Source organism: Pelodiscus sinensis, chromosome 7 (assembly GCF_052426305.1).
Source record: "Pelodiscus sinensis isolate ZL-2025 chromosome 7, ASM5242630v1, whole genome shotgun sequence".
NCBI lineage: Eukaryota > Metazoa > Chordata > Testudines > Trionychidae > Pelodiscus > Pelodiscus sinensis.
This window is the reverse complement of record NC_143058.1, coordinates 58,546,237-58,572,063: the sequence shown is the minus strand read 5'-3', so window position 1 is coordinate 58,572,063 and position 25,827 is coordinate 58,546,237. Positions and strand designations below refer to the sequence as shown.

At 47.5% G+C, this 25,827-nt stretch overlaps 1 protein-coding gene across 4 annotated transcripts in view; it reads left to right on the top strand.

Moving 5' to 3' along the window:
- Window positions 1–25,827, top strand: part of CDK15 (cyclin dependent kinase 15) — an 87,195-nt gene that overhangs the window by 7,919 nt on the left and 53,449 nt on the right. For all 4 annotated transcript variants that reach the window (XM_075933863.2, XM_075933865.2, XM_075933864.2 and 1 more), the window contains exons 2-8: window positions 522–671; window positions 845–939; window positions 3,512–3,591; window positions 15,235–15,329; window positions 16,242–16,304; window positions 19,608–19,731; window positions 24,137–24,257. In XM_075933863.2, the coding sequence (XP_075789978.2) occupies window positions 522–671; window positions 845–939; window positions 3,512–3,591; window positions 15,235–15,329; window positions 16,242–16,304; window positions 19,608–19,731; window positions 24,137–24,257 (728 nt within the window). The remainder of the gene's footprint in view (window positions 1–521; window positions 672–844; window positions 940–3,511; window positions 3,592–15,234; window positions 15,330–16,241; window positions 16,305–19,607; window positions 19,732–24,136; window positions 24,258–25,827) is intronic.

The window sequence follows — 25,827 nt, the reverse complement described above, 5'->3', positions numbered from 1 at the left end:
GGCGGCACACCATTCATTATTATTTGCATTGAATGTTGCTATAGCGCCATAACGTTGCATGGTGTTTTACAGCAATAAAAAGACAACGGGCCAAATTCAGAGATAATGTATAACTGTGCATCAATTATGTAGTGGTAAGAGAGTTTCAGTATGAAAGCTAGTTGTGGAGGAAGGGAGGAGAAGATGTTAATTTAGAGTCCCGGAAACCTCTCTTCTGAATTTGGTTTATAAACCCTGCCCCAAAAAAGATTATAACCAAAACGGGTAAATCAGCCCAGCTACTGATGCACTCTTAAATATCAGCATCCCAAGCTATACCATATACAAAAGCTGCAGCATTTAAACAGTTGCTCCCATTATGGCTACTTAGAGAATCAGCATTTGGGCACGAGTGTGGGAAAGGAGATGGAAAAGAAAACAAGAGCTGAAAACCAGAGGGAATGAGGAGGAAAAAAAGAAAAAGAAAATCATTGGTAAGTAGGAGAAATTTGTCTTTGACTTAGTTTGTTTCCCCCTCCCAGTTACCAGATCTGAAGAGAGTGCCACATACCATGGATTCGCTCCAATCACAGTGGTTCCAAACACTCCCGGTACAAAGGTCTGGGAGAAAGAGACCACGGAGTAACAGCGATCCTTCACAGGAGATGGATTTCGAGAAGAGATTCCAGTGGGTGAGTGCAGTACATATGAATCCTAGTATAAGATGTTTATCCAGAGATGATTGTTAGCTGCGAATCATGGTATAATTACCACATATTGTACGCAGAATGGACGTCATACAATTAGCTTTTGTTTGCTGGAAGAAAAAGGGATCTGAAAACATGTCTTTTCCTTATTTAAACAGAGACAGGGCCTCCCATTTGGAACAGCCTCATCCTATCTCTATTTAGAGAAGCTGTGCGAAGGCTCTTACTCTACAGTTTACAAGGGGATTAGCAGGTGAGCAGGTTCCAGAGGGAATGCCATTTTTGCCAGTCATTTAGTCCACTGAAACCAGTGGAAATTCCCAGGAATAAAGTTGAAATGAGATGATTCTGAATATTCAAATGACAGACAGGCCAACAAAAGGTTTTGTATTCATTAACTGGGGTATTACATTGGTGAGACCCATCTAAGTCTCTCTGAGAGGTTATTTGTTAGGATGAAGGGCGCTTTGCCCTGCCAGAGCTATGCAAAGTCATCTTAAAGGAGGAGTTCTGGATTCCCCTGACAAGCAGAATCCTCCGATGGTGTGAAGCGGGTTAAGTCTTCAGGGTATGTCTACACTACAGCACTAATTCGAACTAACTTAATTCAAATTAGTTAATTCGAACTAAGCTAATTCGAATTAGTGCATCTAGACCTAAAAACTAGTTCGAATTAGCATTTTGCTAATTCGAACTAGCATGTCCACATTGAGTGGACCCTGAACCGGGGTTAAGGATGGCCGGAAGCAGTGCCGGCAGGGCATCAGATTAGGACTTAGAGCGTGGAGCTAGCCGAGGGCTGTGCTTAAAGGGACCCGACCCCCACCCCGGACAGACAGTTCTCAGGGGTTCCCCGCTTGCAAAGCAGTCCTGGCTTGGAGTGCCCTGAGTGCCGACACTCGGCACATCACAGCACTCGGCCATCAGCCCGGCTGCACTTGCTGCAGGCTGCCATCCGGGGAGGGGGGTTAATCAGGGAGCTGAAGGAGAGCTTCCACCCCGAGGAGCCTGCAGAGCCACCCCAGTCCTCCCCATCGGGGGCTCGTACCCCATTCCTCCCTCACCTCCTTCCACTTACCCCTCCCTAGCCCCCCTTCCTGATGTACAAAATAAAGGGCACATGCGTTCAAAAATAGAATCTCTCTTTATTGAACAAAACTCGGGGAGACTGGGAAAAGGAGGTGGGAGAGGGGAAGAGAGAGGGCGGGAGAGAGGAGGGCAACTAAAATGATCAGGGGTTTGGAACAGGTCCCATATGAAGAAAGGCTAAAGAGACTGGGACTTTTCAGCTTAGAAAAGAGGAGACTGGGGGGGGGGGGAGGATATGATAGAGGTCTATAAAAGCATGAGTGGTGTGGAGAGGGTGCATAAAGAAAAGTTCTTCATTAGTTCCCATAATAGAAGGACTAGAGGACACCAAATGAAATGAATAGGTAGCAGGCTTCAAACTAATAACAGACAGTTCTTCTTCACAAAGCAAATAGTCAACCTGTGGAACTCCTTGCTGCAGGAGGCTGTGAAGGCTACAACTAGAACAGAGTTTAAAGAGACGTGAGATAAAGTCATGGAGGTTGGGTCCATGGAGTGGTATTAGCCAGGGGGTAAAAATGGTGTCCCTGGCCTCTGTTTGTGGAAGGCTGGAGATGGATGGCACGAGACAAATGGCTTGGTCATTGTCTTTGGTCCATCCCCTCCAGGGTCCCTAGTGTTGGCCACTGTCGGCAGACAGGCTACTGGGCTAGATAGGCCTTTGGTCTGACCCAGTACGGCCATTCTTATGTCCTAAGCTCAGGGCTCAGGGTCGGGGGGTCTCACTGGACCACCCTGATTTTCATGCAAACCTGCTCCCGGGTGGCCAGGCTGGCAGCTATCCTGCCCTAGATGGCCACTTTCCTGTGCCTAGTGTAGGCGTCGTGGATGAGGTCCACGATCTCCGCACTAGACCAGGTGGGCGCCCGCCTCTTGCGGACCCGGGCAGGCTCCCGGGAGCTGCCAGCCTGGTCCTGGGAAGAGGCGGAGGGCTGGGTGGCAGCGGGTAGCTGGTTCATGCTGTGCCAGGTCCACGGTCTGCTGGCTGGGTGCTGGCAGGCTTGCACCTGGCACGGGCACCGTAGCCAGACCATGCCCCTTTAAGGGCTCCGGGGCCGGCAGGGGGGCAGACGAGTTTCCCTGGTGGTGCCCAGAGTGGCCACCAGGGCAAGCTGGGGAGGGCTAGCCTCCCACTAGTTGAATTAAGTGGCTACACAGCCCTTAATTCGAACTGCTTAATTCGAACTAGGCGTTAGTCCTCGTAGAATGAGGTTTACCTAGTTCGAATTAAGCGCTCAGCTAGTTCAAATTAAGTTCGAACTAGCAGTCTGTATGTGTAGCGCCTATCAAAGTTAATTCGAACTAACGTCTGTTAGTTCGAATTAACTTTGTAGTGTAGACATACCCTCAGTGTGGGAGGCTGCCAGGGCTGCCTGGAGGCAAGGAGAGTGGTTTTGGCACATGGAGAGGGCAGACAAGGCATCCAGTGCATTCCATTGATAACCAGCTAGCAGAATGGTTCTAAGGGGACTATTTCAGCCAACTCTAATTCGTGCCAGTGCCCAAATGGCCACCAACCAGCCCAAGATCAGAGGAGCCATTCAGGTGAATTAGCACCATCTTTGCTGCCCCTTTACAACTGTGCTGGGCATGAGCTTGACAGAGTTTAAGACAGAGCATTTAAATGCCTTATTGGAAAAGCACAAAACAGTCCCTAGAGATTAATGTTAGTTGGCATGTTAGACACTGATGGGTATCTTCTGAGTCCAATTATGTCCTTTCACTCCAACCCTTAGAATAAATGGCCAGTTGGTGGCTTTGAAAGTTATCAGTCTGGAGACAGAGGAAGGAATGCCTTTTACTGCCATCCGGGAAGGTAAGGATATGTAGTCAATCTCTACACTGAAAAGAGAGGGGGAACATCATTTTTCAAGAACATGTATTTACATGCATCAACTTCTGAACTTCTTTTTATTTTCTTGCCTGCTTATACTTTATTAGGAGCATTTATGTAATTCTGTTGGTCACTAATAAGTTTAGGAATAAACAGAATTTGGTTTTGGGACTAAGGTGCTGGATTAAGGTTCTGGAGATCTGGGTTTGATTCTTGTGTCACTTACTCACCTAATCTCTCTGTACCTCAGCTTCCCATCTGTAAAACACTGAAAACATCTCCTTTCTTGAATCCTATATATGTCTTTAGAGTTGGTCTGCAAGCTTTTCAGGGAAGACACCATCTCTTACTGTGTTTGAACAGTGCCTAACTTGAGTTGGAATCTGTAGGTGCTACCATAATACAAATAATCAATAATAACAATTGCAGATAATTGAAAAGTGCCATAACACTAAAGAAGTATGAGTGGACAGTGATTTTTTAACAATGCAGTAACACTTCTGATGAAGATCCCAAGTGCTTTATAAAAAGGATAACTATTATTACTAAAATAACAATGAATAGTCTAGCAGCACCTTAAAGACTAACAAAACATGCAGATGGTATCATGAGCTTTCGTGGGTACAACCCACTTCTTCAAAATAGTATGCTGATAAGTTGCTTCCGGAGTTTCTTCGCGAGAGTGTGACTAGTCTGTGGGATATGTAGATTGCAGTGGGTTTTTCACCCTCAGTCCTTTAGGTATGATGTTCATCTGTTTGCACCTGGATAGGAAGATGATGTCTGTTTCGATCTGTGCAAGTTTCTTTGTGTAATTGATGGATTTCCACTCCATATGGCTGAATACAGTGCCTTCTGTGTTCAAAAGCTTCAGAGGGGTAGCCAGTTTAGTCTGTTATATTATGATGATCAGGTGGTTCCTGAGTTTGTGAGAGTGTGACATAACCTCTGACTGTAGGCTGTGGGATATGTATATTGTAGTGGGGTTTTCACCCTCAGTTCCTTAGGTATGATCGTCATCTGTTTGCACTAGGACCCACCAAAGCTCATGATACCATCTACATGTTTTGTTAGTCTTTAAGTTGCTGCTAGACTATTTGTTGTTTTTAAAGTTTTTCCAGTTACAGACTAACTCAGCTACCCATCTGAAGCTTTTATTATTACTAAGTATTTTACAGCAGGGAAATAGAGGCACAAAGTGACTGAGTGATTTACCCAAAGTTACACAGAAAATTAGTGTCAAAGATTGGACTACAACCTAAGTCTTGTGACAAAGTCATACTCTAGCCACTTGAGAACGGCTGCCTGTGGGGAAAAATAGCATGTGATCATGTAATTAAGGATTATGCCATGTATATGCACAAGGGAGATGGCTTTGCAACTTTGATGCTCTTTAACACAGCATTTTGTATGTAATAGATTATCATCGTACACTAGCGGGGCCTCCCCTCTGCATCTGGGCCTGAGAGGAGCCATGCCTCCTTGTGAGCTGGCATCTGTAAGCGCCTGTACGAGTCTGAAGAAAGAGGGAGGGGATTAGCAATTCACACGGAAGTCTATCCCTGAAAGGGTCCACCTCACATGCAGGGGCTGGTCCTTTGTGAGCAACATGGTCATTAGAGTGATGACAGTTGCAAAGTCAGGGATGAAGCATCTGTCTATAATAGCCTGTGAGTTCCCAAAAATGGTCGGACCTGCTTTTTTGTCATGGGGACTGGGTGGGCAAGAATTGCCTGAACGTTTCCCAAAAGGGGGCATAGCTGGCCTCATTTGAGGGCTTAGCCTTGAGACGTAGTCTCTTGCCAACCCAATCAGCATTTTGTGGTGAGGCCAGCTTCCCGAAGCATTCTTAAAATGGCTGCCACCTGGTTTAAGTGGCTGTCCCAGTGATAGCTATAGTTTTTCCACATCATTGGGGCAAGCAACAGCATGTTCAAGGTGAAGTAGGAGGAGTTGGTGCAACAACCTCTGGAATGTTGCAGGGGTGCCTTGGAGGCTGACGAGCATTCTGGTGAACTGATAGAGCCCATTGGGGTGGGGAAGGCAGTTTTCTATTTGGACTCTGGTATCTGGGGGGAGGGGCGGTCTGCCAATATCCCTGGGTTAAATCCAGAGTGGAGATATACCAGAGTCCAAATAGAAAACTGCCTTCCCCACCCCAGCGGGCTCTATCAGTTCACCAGAACCAGGCAGCTCATCCACCCATGGCAGTCAGTAGGCATTGAAGCGAGATACCACATTAACCCTCCTGAAATCAGTGCAAAAGTGACACGTCCTGTCCAGCGTGTGGACTAGGACAATTGGGCTCTTCCATTCTTTCGAAGACCTCTTGACTACACCAAACTCTAGCATGGACTGGAACTCCTGTTTCATGGACTCTAGCATGTGGTAGGGGAGTGGTCAAGTAGTGCCTTGTACCAGCTCTCTGAGGTGGGGGCTGGAGTGGTAGACTTGGGTTGTCTACCCAGGCATGGTAGTGAAAGTTCAAGGCACCTTGCTTGCTTCAATCATTCGACTGAGAGGGTTGGATCACAGAGATCCCCTTGTGACTGGCAACTGACATGCTGATCATACCACTGAGTGCACCGATTGGCCCTTTGGGGTGCCCCATCACCCTGTCCTGCTGGGCCACATGATCTGGTTTCCCTAGCAAATGCACAGAGTTGAGGTAACAGCTCCCCTACTGAGTACAAAGATGCTACACCAGCTCAGATCTGGGAGGGCTCAACTACAGGGAGCACAGCCCCAGATAGGGCCCAAATCCCTAGTAAATCTGCCTTACTCTGTATAAAAGTTTTGCATAGAGAAAGCTCATAACTTTGCTCTCTTTATCAATGAATAGAGATATGTACAGCTGTTAGTGTTTCCCCCCTCCCAGTGTAACAATTATTTACACTGGGTTTGATAATAAACAAAAGTTATTCAGTATTAAAAATAGGATTTAAGTGACTGCCAGTGAACACAGACAGATTAAAGTAAATTACTTAGCCAAAATAAACAAAGCCTAGTACACGGGGGCTACGTCTAGACTGGCCCCTTCTCCGGAAAAGTCATGCAAAGCAGGTAAGTCAGAATAGGGAAATCCGCGGGGGATTTAAATATCCCCCGCGGGATTTAAATAAACATGTCCGCCGCTTTTTTTCCGGCTTGGGGACAAGCGTCTAGACTGGCGCGATCCTCCGGAATAAAGCCCTTTTCCGGAGGATCTCTTATTCCTACTTTCAGGTAGGAATTCCTGAAATTCCTCACCCTAGTCCTTATTTCAGGTAAAATTCTTCACAAGCCAGAACGGATCTTTTTCTCTGACTTAGGCTCAGTAATGTTCCTCCACCCCTCTCCTCATAGTTCTCTCTTGTTTTTCCAGGTGTTCTTGTATATGCTCTTAGGGTGGGGAGGCAGTTTCAAAAGCCAGCTGAAGACCATCACTCTTTGCTTCCCATCCCTTAAATAGAATTTGCCCAGGGTGGGAATCCTTTGTTCAATTCTTCCCCCACCTCCTCTTCCCCTGCTCTGGAAAAATACCAAATTTAAGATGGATTCTAGCACCAAGTGACATGGTCACATGATCATTGTTTTGAGAACTAAGCTAATAAATTCATTAAAGAACCTCTAATCACAGAATCCTAGAACACTAGAACTGGAAGGGACCTCGAGAGATCAAATCCAGTCCCCTGCCCTCATGGCAGGACCAAGCACCATCTAGAAAGATCATCCCTGATAGCTGTCTATCCAACTTACTCTTAAATATCTCCACTTATGGTATATATGGTATATACACCTTTGGTATATATGGTTGTGACTATATTCTTCCACTATTTGATCTGAGGAAGTGAGTCTGGCCCACGAAAGCTCATCATCTAATAAACCATCTTGTTAGTCTTTAAAGTGCTACATAGTCCTGCATTTTGCTTCCACTTATGGAGATTCCACAACCTCCCTCCTCCCCTGCCCCAGGTAATTTATTCCTGGCCTATTAAGGTCTGGTTGAACCATCCTACTAACTCATTGGTCTGGGAGTGAGTGGTATGTGGAGATCTGGAGCTTATTGACCCCTAGGAAGGTACAGACTTTCTTGAGGATTCAGGATGTGAAATTTGTCCCCAGGTCTGGGAACAGCCTTTGGGAAACCAGGTAGCATAATCTAACACTATTAAGATGTACAATAAGCTTTAGAAGAGAATCCCTCCAATATTTACCTGCTCAGAACTCTGGTGCCATATAGATCAGATTGTTTCCCTAACTTAGGGTGAGCTGCTTAATTGAGGTCCCTTAATTGAAATGCTAAGAGCCTTTAACTTCCATTCCTCAGATAAATCTAGGGCATTCCCAAAGGAGTATTTTGAATAGTTCTTTTGTTTTCTATTGAGCCTTGTGGCACGAGACATCTTAAATTTACAATGCAAGTCAATAGTGCAAGTGTCATTAAACAAAGCGTTGGATTTATTAACATGTTGCACTCTATGTTACCTTAGAGGAGTGGCACTAAACACTCAGCAGTGAAAGGGGTAATTTATCTCAGAGAGCCTCAATAGGATTAAACGTACTGACGGCTCTGTTGTGCCTGGATGCCCCAGTAGGGGGATGCAGAGGTGGACCAGCTGAAGGACACTGAGACCTCTCAGAGGCATTACGCCCAACTCAGGACACAATAGTCTTGATTGTTCATTTCACTGCAGACCCTTTATGCTGCTGCACTGGTACAAAAGGGCAGGAAACCCGCAGGATTTGGCCAGCTGGGAATTCCTCAATGACAGAGGAATCTCTGGGTAGCACAAAGCTGGGATACTTGCACAATGTTACTCCCCTCCACAGCATAAGGCATGTGGCTGAAACATCTTTATTCAATTCATAGGCAGCCAGATATAATTTTTAGAGGAGCCCTGCGGCTCCTCTCTTAAGTCAAGACCTCAACCAACTCCTGGATGGCTTTGGAATAGGGAATTCCAAAAAGTCACGTTTGCTGACCTCCAGGTATCCTGGAATGAGCACAATTTGATTGAGTGCAAGAATTGGACTCAATGATACTCACAGCACATGCCGAGGGCTGCAACTTAAGTGTGGTTGCATATACATGCAAATATATATGCAAATACATGCAAATAGCTTCTTTCACACTGATGGGCATAAATACAAAGATTAAGGCAAGACTGCACAACATGCAGGCCCCATTTAATTCAGTTCTGCTGATATTAATAAAATGCAACATTTACCTAATTTCTACCCACATGACAACACTTTTAATGAGCAATGACAGTCCAGGAATTTAACTACTAAAACGCATCTCAACAGAAGACCAATATATTGACTACTTTTTTGTTTGGGCTCCCACCCGTGGGCCACATGTTGAGCCCACATAAACCCAAACCGCACCGCTGGCCGCAAACAAACAGGCTGCAGGCCACATGAGACCCACGGGATGAGTAGACCTGCTCTAATACATCCTTTCTCCTCCCTCTCCACTGGGAAAGCTATTATTGTCTCAAATCTCAGGGGGTATGTCTACACTACAGCACTAATTCGAACTAACTTAATTCGAATTAGTTAATTCGAACTAAGCTAATTCGAACTAGTGCATCTAGACCTAAAAACTAGTTTGAATTAGCATTTTGCTAATTCGAACTAGCATGTCCACATTGAGTGGACCCTGAACCGAGGTTAATGATGGCCGGAAGCAGTGCCGGCAGGGCATCAGATTAGGACTTAGAGCGTGGAGCTAGCCGAGGGCTGTGCTTAAAGGGACCCGACCCCTACCCCGGACAGACAGTTCTCAGGGGTTCCCCGCTTGCAAAGCAGTCCTGGCATGGAGTGCCCTGAGTGCCGACACTCGGCACATCACAGCACTCGGCCATCAGCCCGGCTGCACTTGCTGCAGGCTGCCATCCAGGGAGGGAGGTCAATCGGGGGGCTGCAGGAGAGCTTCCACCCCGAGGAGCCTGCAGAGCCACCCTAGTCCTCCCCATCGGGGGCTCGTACCCCATTCCTCCCTCACCTCCTTCCACTTACCCCTCCCTAGCCCCCCTTCCTGATGTACAAAATACATCTTTATTGAACAAAACTGGGGGAGACTGGGAAAAGGAGGTGGGAGAGGGGAGGGCAACTAAAATGATCAGGGGTTTGGAACAGGTCCCATATGAAGAAAGGCTAAAGAGACTGGGACTTTTCAGCTTAGAAAAGAGGAGACTGGGGGGGGGGGGAGGATATGATAGAGGTCTATAAAAGCATGAGTGGTGTGGAGAGGGTGCATAAAGAAAAGTTCTTCATTAGTTCCCATAATAGAAGGACTAGAGGACACCAAATGAAATGAATAGGTAGCAGGCTTCAAACTAATAACAGACAGTTCTTCTTCACAAAGCAAATAGTCAACCTGTGGAACTCCTTGCTGCAGGAGGCTGTGAAGGCTACAACTAGAACAGAGTTTAAAGAGACATGAGATAAAGTCATGGAGATTAGGTCCATGGAGTGCTATTAGCCAGGGGTAGAAATGGTGTCCCTGGCCTCTGTTTGTGGAAGGCTGGAGATGGATGGCACGAGACAAATGGCTTGGTCATTGTCTTTGGTCCATCCCCTCCAGGGTCCCTAGTGTTGGCCACTGTCGGCAGACAGGCTACTGGGCTAGATGGACCTTTGGTCTGACCCAGTACGGCCGTTCTAAGCTCAGGGCTCACGGTCGGGGGTCTCACTGGACCACCTTGATTTTCATGCAAACCTGCTCCTGGGTGGCCAGGCTGGCAGCTCTCCTGCCCTAGACGGCCACTTTCCTGTACCTAGTGCGGAGGTCGTGGACGAGGTCCACGATGTCTGCACTAGACCAGGTGGGCGCCCGCCTCTTGCGGATCTGGGCAGGCTCCTGGGAGCCACCAGCCTGGTCCTGGGAAGAGGCGGAGGGCTGGGTGGCAGCAGGTGGCTGGTTCGTGCCATGCCAGGTGCAGGGTCTGCTGGCTGGGTGCTGGCAGACTTGCACCTGGCACGGGCACCGTAGCCAGCCAGTGCCCCTTTAAGGGGTCCGGGGCCGGGAGGGAGGCAGACGAGTTTCCCTGGTGGTGCCCAGAGTGGCCACCAGGGAAAGCTGGGGAGGGCTAGCCTCCCACTAGTTCGAATTAAGGGGCTACACAGCCCTTAATTAGAACTAGTTAATTCGAACTAGGCTTAGTCCTCGTAGAATGAGGTTTACCTAGTTCGAATTAAGCGCTCCGCTAGTTCGAATTAAGTTTGAACTAGTGGTTTGTATGTGTAGCGCCTATCAAAGTTAATTTGAACTAATGGCTGTTAGTTCGGATTAACTTTGTAGTGTAGACATACCCGGGCAGAGCAAGGCCTCTGAGGATATGTCTACACTCCTATTTAAAACTAGGGTTGCCAGATGTCCGGTTTTGAACTGGACAGTCTGGTATTTGAGGGTTCTGTCTGGGAAACAAATTGAGAAAATACCGGACATATAAAATATCTGGTATTTTCTAATTAGGGAAGTGTTATTATTATTAGAAGTATCAGTACGTAGTTGTGAACTACTGGCTGGAAGGCACAGTCATGCTGTGTGAGCATGTCTACTAGCCAGGCAGTACACAACTATGTGGGGGGAGGCCAGAGTGGTAGGGAATCCCCGGGGCCGGACTCGCTCGTGCTTCACCGGGACCTTGCATGGGACAGGCAGCGCCCCGGGATCTGCATACGCCCGGGTCAGTCCCACTCCATGCCAGCCGATTCTTTCCCCCCCGAACCTTCCCCCAGCCAGCCCCGCTCCCCTGACTCTCTCCTGGCCAGTCGCGCTCCCCCCAACCCTCCCCCACCAGCCCTGCTTCCCAGTGGCTCGTCTCCCCCCCCCCCCCCGATCTTCTCCAGCCAGCCCCGTTGCCGCCGACCAGCCCTGTTCTCTTTAAGGCAGAGATTGCCTGCAATGGGACTCTGATACTGGGGCCCCTGACAGTCCTGTATTACTAGGGTGACCATATTTCCCTATACTGAATATGGGGCACCTGGTAAAATTACTTGTATTCAAGCAAGTTCAAGGGCAATCAATCAGAACTAGGCAGCACAGACATTCAAATTAACATCAAGCTGACTCAGCCCCCCTCCCAAAAATACTGTTCATTACCTCATCTTTCATATTTCCACAACGCGCACACACACGTGCACACACACGTGCACACACACACATACACACACACTCCCCAGGCACCTCTCTCGCATGGAGATGGGGGTCACTGACTGACCTGGCCCAACCCTTCCTATTCAGTACTCTCCATGCCTGGCTGGGCCTGTCTTGGTACCTGTCACCACATCTTCTCACAGCAACATGTGGGGGGCACGCAGGGCCACAGGCCCCCAGATTTCTGTCAGGGTTCATACCGGAACATGGCAGGTTGGGAGGCGTTAGCTGCCTTTCAGCACACTGTGGGAGAGAAGGGATAGGAGCTGCTTCCAGCTGAAGAGGGTGGGGGTAGGAGTAGGGATGACACAACCTGTATTGTTCCAGAGGTCATCTCTTCGCTCCTCCTTCCCCCCCCCCCTGCCACCCTCCTGTCCCTCATGGCTAGAAGCAGCCCGCACAGTGCAGAAAGGCAGCTCACACCTCCACGCTACTGCTGGCCACCCACAGAACCCCGCTGCCTCCTGTCTCCTGGTGATAACATAGGCAGGAAGGGGTTAAGCCGTAAGAATGCATTTTGAGCACCAGAGCCCAGGGAAACTGGCTGTAGGGGCTTTCGGGGACCCTGCCAGAGAGGTGTCTCAGCAGGGGACAGACCAACTCTACACTCCCTGGGGGCAGGACCTAGAGGGTGGGGGGCACCATATGAAGAGGGTACTAAGGGCCCCTGCCTGGGGTCTGCAGGGTTGGGTGCAAACAGGCTGGGATTAGCTTCCTCCCAGCCACTCCAGAGGCCTAGGGTTGCCAGGTGTCCGGTTTTCTACCGGACAGTCCGGTATTTGCACCATCTGTTGGTAGAAAAATTTAGAAAATACCGGACATGTGCAATGTCCAGTATTTTGTGAATTTCCGGCTGGGCGCTGGAGGGAAGCCTCGCGGGGCGGGGGAGCGACTGGGAGGCGGAGCGCGATTGGCTTTGGGAGCCCTGTGGTCGCACGCAAAACCTGGGTAGGGCGGGGCGGAGCTAGGGTTGGGGGGGACCAGCCACTCCCCCCGCCTGGCTTTTGGGGGCCAGATGCTCCCAGTGCCAATCGCGGCCCTGCCTCCCAGCTGGGAGCCTCTGGTTGCCAGCAGAAGCCGGGCGGGAGGAGTGACTCCCAGCCCCGCCCCCGCCCCCGCCCCCGCTCCCACCCCCATCCCTACCCGACTTCTGCTGGCAAGTAAAGGGAGTGCCTGCCGGGGGCGTGGCCGGAAGGACTCCAGCTGCGGCCAGTGGCTGCACTCCCCCGCCGCCAGGTCTGCTCCCGCCTCCCTTCCTCTGCCACCCCCACCCTGCCCCACGGCCCCCGATCTCCCCCCAGCTCTGTTTCCCCCCCCCTCTTCCTGCCAGCCAGCCCCGTGGCTCCTGGACACCCTCCTCCCTCCCCCGCCAGCTCTGCTTCCTACCCCCCTCCCGGCCAGCCCTGGCCCCCTCCCGGCTGGTCCTCTCCAACCCTCCTCCCCTCCGCCCCTGGACAAGCGTGTCCAGTTTTTTAGCGGGGTCTACCTGGCAACCCTATCCACCGCTTAGTTGAGCGGCAGAGAAGCTTCCCCAGGCCGGCGGTGTGTGGGGCTTTGGCTTGAGCTTTCCCTGGGTGCCAGTCCAGCCAGAGGCAGTGGAAGAAGGAAGGAGCCTGTTCTCTGCACAGCGCCGGGAGCGGGACACACCCCGCCAGAGGAGATATGGAGGAGCAGTGGGGTAGTGGGGTGAGTGGACACAGTTGGGAGAGGGCAGTGAGGGGAAGCATGTCAAGTGAATGGGCAGCAGAGGTGACATGTAACCAGCCGCCACCTCCCTGCACTCACTAGCCACTGCTGCAAGCAGCTAATGCTGGCTGGAAACAGGGCGGGAGGCAGGGAGAGCCTGCTGGCCAAGAGCTGGCATGAAGCAGGGACTGTGGCGGATTTAGGGCAGGGCGAGCGGGGTGGCTGCCCCGGGCCCCACACTTCCCAAGGCCCCGCGCATGCGCCGTGTCAAAGGGGAGGGTCCTGCAAAATTTTGCTGCCCGGGGCCCGGTGGCGCTGCCCTGAGCCCTGCGGCACTCTCATCCGCCCCTGACTGACGGACCAGCAAGGGGAGCTGCCGGCCCTGCACTTCTCTGCTTTGCCTGGTCACCAGCCAGCATGCGGATCTACCAGTACTGACGGGAGGGAAGAGACAGAAAATGTGTGACAACTTGCCCTTTTTAAAAAAAAAGTAGGGCTACCTGCAGCAAGGCTCAAATATGGGACTGCCCCCTTTAAAAACAGGACAGCTGGTCACCCCATATATCACCAGCAATAGACGCTAATTGCTCTAGCATTTAATGCTCATCCAAAATTCTAGAGACAGTCTATTGGGGTATGTCTACACTACCCCGCTAGTTCGAACTAGCAGGGTAATGTATGCATACCGAACGTGCTAATGAAGCCCGGGATTTGAATTTCCCGGGCTTCATTAGCATAAAGCCGGCTCCGCCATTTTTAAAAGCCGGCTTGTTCGAACCCCGTGCCGCGCGGCTACACGCGGCACGGGCTAGATAGTTCGAACTACGTAGTTGTTCCGAACTATCTGTACGCCTCGTGGAATGAGGTGTACAGATAGTTCGGAACAACTACGTAGTTCGAACTATCTAGCCCGTGCCGCGTGTAGCCGCGCGGCACGGGGTTCGAACAAGCCGGCTTTTAAAAATGGCGGAGCCGGCTTTATGCTAATGAAGCCCGGGAAATTCAAATCCCGGGCTTCATTAGCACGTTCGGTATGCATACATTACCCTGCTAGTTCGAACTAGCGGGGTAGTGTAGACATACCCTTGGAAAGTTTGTTTTCAGGAGTGTGTCAGCAGGAGCCCATTCCTCGGGTGGGAAATGCTACCGCATGCCCCCAGGGAAGAGTTGAGTCTAGAGGGCCGCCAGCTGGTTAGGCAAGAATATAAATATGCTGACATTTAAAAATGAAGTTGAGTTACTTTTAACTTGAAAACTGCACTCTTGGCATTCATTAGAGTGCAGTTGTGTGGACCATTACGTCATGAAAAATAGCTAATAGGGGCTTTAAAAACAGAACCAGGTTAAGTCCTGCTTCGCTTCCACACCCAGTGTAAACTGGTGTAGAAACCAGCACCAGCTTCCAGGGATTGTCATTCTGGAAAGTGATTACAAACCTTCTTCTGTGCAAGGCCAAGCTTGCTCCAAAATTGGGTGGCACCTCCCACAGGCCACCTGGGAAGACACAGAATGTGATGAATCAACACAACTTCTCAGAACTCATGAGAGAAGGCAAGTAGTGACAATCGTGCCTTTCCTCCTTTAGGATGATCTCCCCGTTGCAGTACTCAAGGGGGCAGATGGGTATATGAGGGAATGGTTCAAAACTCCCTCCCTCAGCTTCACAGTGTCTGGCCCAGCAATTTTTCCAGACAGCCTGATGGATGGAGCCATGTATAACCCAGGCCATAAATTTGCTATTTCCACTGCCAAAAGCAGCTCTTGGGCTCAAAGCTTCATTTCTGTTTCACTAGCTTCTCTTCTCAAGAGTCTGAAACATGCCAATGTTGTGCTTCTGCATGACATTATCCAGGCAAAGGACACGCTGACATTTGTCTTCGAGTACATGGTGAGTTGCTCTTTTGCTAGTTTGTTTTATGAAGCCTCAGGAAGGCAACGTCTACACTGTGGTGCTATGTTGAGATACCAGAGTTGCTATCCCATGTCTTATCAGTACACCCATTATTTCAAAGTATAACGGGCTCGCTATTCCAACATCCCTGTAAACCTTGTTCCATGAGGAGTAAGGAATGTCTTGGAATAGCGGGTTATTTCGAAATTTGGCACTGTGTAGCTCAAATTGCATAGTTTATTTGGTAAAAATCAACAAAAAGATGCATTAAATAAGCAGGAAAATACACGTGTCATGGTTTCCTCTTATTGCAATTTTCTGGTGAATTCTGACAATCAGTAGCTCCTTGTCTTAAATTGTTAAGAAGAGCCAACATGCTGACTAGAGCCCTGATTTCACATGCCAATTAAGCATGTGCTTAGCTTTAAGGATGTGCTTAAGTGCTAAGCTGGATAAAGTGTTAAGTGAAGTGTTTCATTCCAGGATGAAAAAAATACAACTTTGCAGCCTGGATTGCATGCTACACATCAGTCGCAAAAGGGTCACTGTCATTATATGTATACCCCTAGCTAAGGGCATGTCTACACTAGGAAAGTATTTCAAAATAACTAAAATTGAAATAATAACTCCCGAAATAACAAAACTGAAAGAGCACTTTTCCCTGAGGAAAGCAGAAGTACAGATTTTGAAATAACCAGCCCGTTATTACAAAATAACAGGCTTGGTAGTGTGGATGCTCTGCTTATTATTTTGAAAGAAGGGAGTTATTTCAAAATAACTCCCTAGCGCAGACGAGAGCTAAGAGACCCATGGATTTGATTTCATAGTGTGAGCCTAGTCAGTATTTCCTAGCTCTGATTCACCTGCAGTTTTGTCCTAAGTCTTCTTTCCTTCTCTCCTCTTATTTAGCACACAGATCTGGCCCAGTACATAGTCCAGCACCCTGGAGGACTTCATGCTCACAACGTCATGGTGAGTTCTTTCAGCAACAAGTATCCCTCAATGTGGCAGTGCTTCATACACCTTAAGTCTTTTGCTAATATCTATTTATCTCAAATACTTGACAAGCAGTTGGGAGAAATAATCTAGTGGTTAAAGATTCAACCGTACTCACGCTTCAATTAAAGACTGAAAAAGACCTCACTTTAGTTTTCTGACAGTCCAAGAAGGCTTTGAGCCTCAGTGACCTTGTGGCAACGTGTTCTATCTCTATATAATTCATTACTTTGTGTATCTTCACTACGGTGGTGGGCAACCATCATGGTAATCTGCTGGTGGGCTGTGAGACCATTTATTAACATTGATTGTCCACAGACATGGCCCCACACAGCTCTCAGTGGCTGTGGTTCGCCATTCCCAGCCAATGGTCGCTGCAAGGGACCACGCCTGCAGATGCTCAATGTAAACCCATGGTGTCCAACCAGTTCTGAAGCAGCAGCCACTATAGTGGCTACTGCTATAGCGAACTAACCACACTCAACTGGCCAAATAGCCACATGTGGCTAGTGACTAGTGTGTTGGACACCAAGGATGTAATCAAACTGCCTCAGGGCTCGCCAGCAGCTTATCCTGATGGTCCACAGGTTGCCCACCACTGCTTTGTTATCTCCCTAGTTACTGGTCTCTTTTCAAATCTCAACAATCTCAATTTATCCTAATATGGAACTATCTTCATGTCTCCAAGCTTCCTATATCCACTTTATTTCTGTTATGTGTTTCCCGAGGTAATTTGACTATAAGTGAACATGAGTGAGGGCATACCATTAATTCATGTAAGGGCACTGTATTATTTTCTGGATCATCTACCCTATCTTGAATGGCCTCACATTTTGTTTTGTTTGTTTGTTTTATTTCCACTGCACACTGAGAAGCAGTTTCCAATGAGATATCCACCATAAACACCCAGGTCTTTTCAGTGGTTTCAAGTTAGTTTAGAACCGCGCATTGTTAATTCAAACAATTCTTCCCAATATGTCCCATCTTACACCTGTGAACAATTAATTTCATTTGTTCTCTTAGTTTTGGTAGGTCCTTCTGAAGTTCCTCGAAGTCTTCTCCCATCTTGACTAATTTAAATAATTCTGGCATCTACAGATTTTGCCAATGTACTGGTCACCTGTTTTCCCAGATCATTAATAAAGTTATTTAACTACACCCTTTTTGGTAGGTCAACCCCCTCTAAATCATTAGCCCCACTTAAAAACAAGGATTAATCTGAATCCTTGTTTACATTTCAAACATCCCAAGGGTCCAAGGTCTACTGTTTTGGTTTTGGCCCAATTCTACTTTAACAAAATCTTTGTTACCGTACATTAATATTCTAAAACAAAATAACAGCCTGCAAGTTCTCTGGAGCAAAGACCATGTCTACCTCTATGTTTGTATAGCACTTAGCACAATGAGGTTCTGATGCAGGACAGGGCATTTTAGTACAACTGTAACATAAATGATAAATATCAGAGACAAGTCAGAATATCAGAAATGTTGAAAACTGAATTATGGTTCCATTTACCAAATAAGGAGTTTTGCCACTAACTGTAATGGAACCAACATTCAAGCAGATTTTTAGTATATAGTTTTAAAAAAATGAAGGAAAAACAGGTCCCTATCCTGCAGTTTCTACTCTCCTGAACAGCACTGCATGAGCAAATGGCTCCTATTCCAATATTTTTTCATGACTGTTACAATGGAAACCTAAATTAATTGGAATGTGGTTCTAAGGCAACTGTGATTGTGGACCTCAGCCCTTGCTGACTCTAATTCCAAAATTAATAAACTTAAAAAACAACAAATGATCTGGTAGCACTTTATAGACTAACAGTGATGTCAGTTTGGATCTGTGCGAGTTTCTGATGTCCAAAATTAATGCCAAACTTGACTGACAAAGGAAATCTCAGAAATATGTGGACAACAGAGTTGCCCACTGTCTCCACTTCCAGGAAACAATGGATCCGTGCCGTGCACTGCACAAGTGCTATGCCACTAGGAAGCCTTGTTCTTAAAAAAAAAAAAAAAAAAAAAACCAAAAAACTGTAACATGTTCTGACTGGCACTTGCATCAGTAAACACCAGCCAGCTGCCCTCCTTAGGTATTTTCATTCCTCATTAACAAAAAAACTGGAAAACTGCAAAGTGATTTATTATGAGCCCTCAGGAGGGTGTGGTATGACTAGTTTTATTTATCCTTGCAAAGCAATTTTTGAGATCTCATATGGAAAATGCTATAAAAATGCAAAATATGATTATATATCTGATTTTTGTGTGTCCCTCTTTTCTTAAAAAAAAGCTATCCATGAATGTCACTTTTTTCTCTAGTCTCCAGGAAAAGTCCCAGATGAAGTTTTTCACCTCTGTAGAAGACTAATAACTCATGCAATGTGTTGTTTTCTATCCTTTATGCAATTTCAGACCTGCTCTGGGCCTCATTCTCATTTACTTTAGGATCATTTTACACCAACAGAGTAGTCAGAATCAGCCCTCTGTCATTATTTCTTCCCTCTGTATATTCTCTTCTTCTTTCTCTTCTATTCTTTTCCCTCCTCTGCCTTCATTTTTCCTCTCTGGAGTTTTCTCTCAGGCCTGGTTTACTCTGGAGGAGAAGGTCGATCTAAGATACACAACTCCAACTCCATTAATTGCATCACTGGAGTAGATGTATCTTAAATTTCCATCTACACTGCAGAAGGCAGTTGGGACCACACACTACCGTCGGCTTCCCTTACTACTTGCAGAATGAGGAGTACTGGACACCAGTTCCTTCAGCGTTAGATTTAGGGGGGTCTACATTAGACCCACTAAATCGAACGCTAGAAGTTTGACCTCTGGAGGGTCGATCTTTTTGCTAGTGTTGACATGCCCTAAATGATTAAGGATATCTCACTTTGCAAATGTTAAATCTGTGCTTTAGGAAGCTTTACCTTACTTTTGCTACTAAAATAAACAGTCAAGTTCTAAAGAGAAGCAAAGCTTTTGAAATGCCCTTTTAGGATATAAAGAGCAACAGCCATGGTATAATACACTGAAAGCAACAGGGAGACTGGTAGGAAGCATATAATCATCAGCTGGTGTAACTATCAGATTTTCCATCATTTTTGTTGTTACAATGTTCCAGTCCCCCTCCTCAGCCTGTGCCATTGCTAAACAAGTTGACCATTTTTACTGATTCCTCCTTTCCTCTTGCACTGTTTCATTTCAAAGGTTTTCCTGACATTCTGAATTAATATGTCCAAGCAAAATCCCACAAATCTGCTTAAGTTTGTCGCCTGTTTTTTCTAGTTGTTCATGTTCCAACTTTTGCGAGGCCTGGCTTACATCCACCAACAACACATTCTTCATCGTGATCTGAAGCCCCAGAACTTGCTCATCAGTTGCCTGGGCGAGCTCAAATTAGCTGATTTTGGTGAGTCACTACCTGATTATAACTAGTGCATCTAAGAGCCCTGTTTTATGCATTCAAAGCCACCAATTGATATATAAGTGTAACCTCTTTCCCTGTGCTTTGAGAGGCAATTTTGTGACCAATTTGTAAACCTGATCCTTCTCTCTTCGTACTGGTATGCACTGGAAGTAATTTTATTTAAAGCACTGCGGTAACAGTAATACGGGACTTGTTCAAGGGAGAATCAGACCCCTACTTTAAAAATGTGGCATACAGAATGGATGATGATGTAGGGAAGTGTAGAGGTTTTCATGGAATCATAGAACCATACAACTGGAAGAGACCTCAGATGGTCATCAAGTCCAGCCCCCTGCTCTAGGCAGGACCAATCCCAACTAAATCAACCCAGCCAGGGCTTTGTCAATCCCGAGTCTTAAACACCTCTAGGGATGGAGACTCCACTATTTCCCTAGGTAACCCATTCCAGTGCTTCACTACCCTCCAAGGCTATGTCTAGACTGCAAGCCTCTTTCGAAAGAGGCTCTTTCAAAAGATACTTTTGAAAGAGCCTCTTTCAAAAGAGAGCGTCTAGACTGCACACGGAACTTTCGAAAGAGCAAGCCGCTTTTTCGAAAGAAAGCACCCAGTGAGTCTGGATGCTCTCTTTCAAAGAAGCCCTATTTACATTAAAGAACGCCTTCTTTCGAAAGAAGCACTTTCGAAAGAAGGCGTTCTTCCTCGTGAAATGAGGTTTACCGCCGTCGAAAGAAAAGCCACGTTCTTTCGATTTAATTTCGAAAGAACACGGCTGCAGTCTAGACGCAGGTGAAGTTTTTTCGGAAAAAGGCTACTTTTCCCGAAAAAACCCCTGAGTCTGGACACAGCCCTAGTGAAATAGTTTTTCCTAATATCCAACCTGGACCTCTCCCACCACAACTTGAGACCATTGCTCCTTGTTCTACCATCTGTCACTACTGAGAACAGCCTCTCTCCATCCTCTTCGGAAGCTCCCTTCAGGAAGTTGAAGGCTACTATCAAATCCCTGCTCACTCTTCGCTTCTGCAGATTAAACAGACCCAACTCCCTCAGCCTCTCCTCATAAGTCATATGCTCCAGCCCCCTAATCATTTTGGTTGCCCTCCGCTGGACCCTCCACATCCTTTTTGTAGTGGGGGAGCCCAGAACTGGACACAATATTCCAGATGTGGCCTCACCAGAGCCGAATAAAGGGGAATAATGACATGTCTAGATCTGCTGGCAATGCTCCTCTTAATGCAACCTAATATGCCATTAGCCTTCTTGGCTACAAGGGCACACTGTTGACTCATATCCAGCTTCTCATCCACTGTAACCCCCAAGTCCTTTTCTGCAGAACTATTACTTAAGTGGTTGGTCCCCAGCTTGTAACAATGCTTGGGATTCTTCCGTCCCAAGTGCAGGACTCTGCACTTGTCCTTGCTGAACCTCATCAGATTTCTTGTGGCCCAATCCTCCAATTTGTCTAAGTCACTCTGGACCCTATCTCTGCCCTCAAGCGTATCTACCTCTCCCCCTAGCTTAATGTCATACGCAAAATTGAAATGAAATGAAATGAAGTGAAATGAACTAAAGATGTTACATATCGAGTAATTTACTAGTCAAGTAGTCGATGGAATTTCCATCGACTACTCGACAGGAATTTCTGCATTCCTCTTTTGAAATGTACAAGAGCCCCCGTTGGGAAGTCCTGCTGACTCTGGGCTGCATGCGGGTGCCAGCTTTGAAATGTATGAGAGTCCCCAGCTGATCCCGGGCTCTGTGCAGCATTTCTGCAGAACCAGGGATCAGCTGGGGACTTCCCAGCTGACCCCAGGCTGCACGCAAATGCCACGGTAGCCTTTCAAAGGGGCAGTGCCACATGAAGCCCAGGGTCAGCTCCATGTGGCACTGCTTTGAAATGCAGAGGAAGCATTTCAAAGGGGCAGTGCTGCACAACCGAGCCTGGGATCAGCTGTGCAGTGCTGCCCCTTTGAAACGCTGCCATGGCATTTCAAAGGGGCAGCGCCACATGGAGCCTGGGTATGGGTTCCATGTGGTGCTGCCACTTTGAAGTACTCCCTCCCCCGCCCTTTGCTGCCTCTATTTGATAGAGGGAGGGGGAATCAACTAGTCCAGGGGTGGACTAGCGAGCCGCATGCAGCTCTTCCCACCCTTAAAATGCAGCTTGTGAAGCCTCCCCTGTGCCCCTAGAAATGGTCTCCAGTCATCCGGTGCGGCAATTCAAAATGGCACAGCCAAGATAGCAGCGGCTAACGGGAGCCTGATGTGGCCAAAAAGCCTGGTCTTTTCTTTTTAAGGGGCAGCATCCTTTTTTTGTTGTTGTTGTTGCCAAAAAAAAAAATTCTGGTGTGGCTCTTCACGTTTTTTCCACTGCTGTTTCGGCTCTCTTTGTTTAATGGGTTGGCCACTCTTGAACTAGTCGACATCCTTAGAATGAACTGGCTTTGTCTAAACTGAATTAGACAGGTCATCCCAAATGTGTGCTAATAAATCCTTCCTTCTATAGCATAATGGACTCTGCATATCTCACGTGTTACATGAAAAAAGATGTTTAGAAATGCTGGAGATTTACTTTTTTTTAAATTGAAAGCATTTTTATGACCCTTCCTCTCTATCTTAATCTTCTGTGATCTAGGACTGACTGTGGCACACCCTTGCACGTCGGGTCCATGTCAGTTGGAGGAGTAGGGAGAGAGTGCCACATATTGCAGGAAAGAAACATTCCAGAGGTGTTTGTTCATTCTAAAATGGTAGAATGTTTGCAGTGTCCATAGTTGTCTCCCCAGATTTCAGTCTGTAGGCTAAGTGCCTAAGAAACACTAAAAAGATGGAAGATAAATGGAATTTATCCCATGGCTATAAATAATGTATACATACAAAATGTATGTAAATGTTATAGAAACACACATTGTCAGTATATCTGCTGATGCTGAGCACGGAAACGCTACGCAAATTCCAAAACAATTTTTAAATATACACCCTACATATCTTTAAGCTGCATGCTCTCTCCAGTCTCCTGAAAGAGATAAATTAAGTAGCATTCAACTAAGTATAAGTGGATCTTTAAATAGAGACCTTAAAAGCCAACATCTGGCTGCTTTGCATACAAATCAGCGGCACGTTTTTAAGTGCAAGGACTCAGTCAAAACATCCCTTTCTCTTCCGTTAAAAGCATTTTCGGAAAAGCGCGTCTAGATTGGCAGGATGCTTTTCCGCAAAAGCACTTTTTGCAGAAAAGCGTCCGTGGCCAATCTAGATGCGGTTTTCCGCAAAAAAGCCCCGATCGCCTTTTTCACAATCGGGGCTTTTTTGTGGAAAACAGTACTATGCTGTCTACACTGGCCCTTTTGCGCAAAAGTCTTTCGGAAAAAGACTTTTGCCCGAACGGGAGCAGCATAGTTTTTCCAGAAAAGCACTGATGATTTTACATGAGATCATCAGTGCTTTTCCGGAAATTCAAGCAGCCAGTGTAGACGGCTGGCAAGTTTTTCTGCAAAAGCAGATGATTTTGCGGAAAAACTTGCCAGTCTAGACACAGCTTATATGTATATATTGATTGTAAAGTGCCTTGGGATCATTTAGAATGAAAAGTGCTACAAAAAAGTAAACTGTTTTCCTTCAGATTATTAGGACTCGGGCACGGTCGAGACAAAAGGAAATGCCTCTATATAAAACCATGGTGCACCCACATCTTGAATACTGCATACAGATGTGGTCACCTCATCTCAAAAAAAGAGATATTGGCATTGGAAAAGGTTCAGAAAAGGGCAACAAAAATGATTAGGGATTTGGAATGGTCCCAAATGAGGAGAGATTAAAAAGATTGGGACTTTTCAATTTAGAAAAAAGGAGATTAAGGGGGCATATGATAGAGGTCTATAAAATCATAACTGGTGTGGAAAAAGTGAATAAGGAAAAGTTATTTACTTATTCCCACAATATAAGAATGAAGGGTCACCAAATGAAATTAATAGGCATCAGGTTTAAATCAAACAAAAGGAAGTTTTTCTTCACTCAGCTCCCAGTCAACCTGTGGGACTCCTTGCCAGAGGATGTGAGGAAGGCTAGAACTTTAACAGGGTTCAGAAAAGAGCTAGATAGATTCATGGAGGTTAGGTCCATCAATGGCTATTAGCCAGGACGGGTAGGAATGGTGTCCCTAGCCTCTGATTCTCTGGAGGTGGGTGACAGGGAAGGGATCACGTGAGGATTACCTGTTGTGTTCCCTCCCTCTAGGGCATCTGGCATTGGCCACTGTTGACAGACAGGATACTGGGCTAGATGGACCATTGGTCTGACCCAGTCGGGCCATTCTTATGTTCTTATTCAAGTATCAATGAAGGGACACAGAAGTGTAACTAGAGAGGTGTTTTTCCTATGCTGGCAGGTCTTGCGCGTGCCAAGTCCATCCCCAGTCAGACGTACTCCTCTGAGGTGGTGACGCTCTGGTACCGTCCTCCTGATGTGCTGCTTGGAGCCACGGATTATTCTTCTGATTTGGACATCTGGTGAGAAACCAACGTTGAGGCATTTTAGTATCTCTCAGGGAAACTGAGCTATAATTTGCCTCCTCTTTCGATGACTGAAATAAATCCATCCAAGTTTTAGCAAATATAGACGGGAGAATGTGTTCAAGCTTCTAAGCAGGGAGGGTGCTGTGTTTATACTGTGGGGTTGCTACAAGTGGCAAACATCAGTAGCTCTGTGTGGTCGGGTCTCATGGGCAGCAGGGTGGCCTAGTTATTAGGTCCCACAGTTAGTTGGTGGCAAAGGTGTGTAGGGCTCTGCCGTTGGGCCCCCGGGCTTAGGAATTCCGGCTTCTTATCAGAGTCTGGATCTTCAGTTTGGGGCGTGTCCCGGGAGTCCAACTTCCCTCTCCTCAGTGAGGGTTCCTTGTAATTTCCCCTCCTTTGCGCCAGGGGGAGGGGTTGGAGGCTTATGTGCTCCTGTGGCTCACCCAGTAGATGGCTCTGGCACAGCTTCTGCAAACAACAGTACCAGCTCCTGTCTCTTCACTGGTCAGCCCCTAACTGAGCCAGGCTCCTCTCTTTTATCCTCCCTCCAGGCCTGGCATTGGCTGCAGGTAAAACAGGGCGGGGCTAGTTAGGCATAAAGGCCTTGTTTGGCGCCAGGCCCTCCTCTCTCCCTCACACTCTGCTTCCAGGAATACCACCCTCATAAGTCACCTTGGGTATGTCTACACTACAATGTTAGTTCAAACTAACGGACGTTAGTTCGAACTAACATTCATAGCCGCTACACTAGCGCTCCGCTAGTTCGAATTTGAATCGAACTAGCGGAGCGCTTAGTTCGAACTAGGAAAACCTCATTTTACGAGGATTAAGCCTAGTTCGAACTTACTAGTTCGAATTAAGGGGTGTGTAGCCCCTTAATTCGAACTAGTGGGAGGCTAGCCCTCCAGGTTTCCCTGGTGGCCACTCTGGCCAACACCAGGGAAACTCTATGCCCCCCTCCCGGCCCCGGACCGCTTAAAGGGGCACGGGCTGGCTACGGTGCTCGTGCCAGGTGCAAGCCTACCAGCACCCAGCCAGCAGACCCTGCACCTGGCACGGCACAGAACCACCCAGGTTGGCGGCTCCCGGGAGCTTGCCCTGGACCGCAAGAGGCGGGCACCTTCCTGGGCTAGTGCGGACATCGTGGACCTCTTCCACGATCTCTGCACTAGGCACAGGAAAGTGGCCGTCTAGGGCAGGAGAGCTGCCAGCCTGGCCACCCAGGAGCAGGTGTGCATAAAAATCAAGGGGGTCAACTGAGACCCCCGACCCTGAGCCCTGAGCTTACAATGGCCGTCCTGGGTCAGACCAAAGGTCCATCTAGCCCAGTAGCCTGTCTGCCGACAGTGGCCAACCCTAGGGACCCTGGAGGGGATGGACTGGAGACAGTGACCAAGCCATTTGTCTCGTGCCATCCCTCTCCAGCCTTCCACAAACCTTGGGCAGGGACACCACTCCTACCCCCTGGCTAAGACTACTCCATGGACCCAACCTCCATGACTTGATCTAAGTTCCCTTTAAACTGTGTTCTAGTTGTAGCCTTCACAGCCTCCTGTATCAAGGA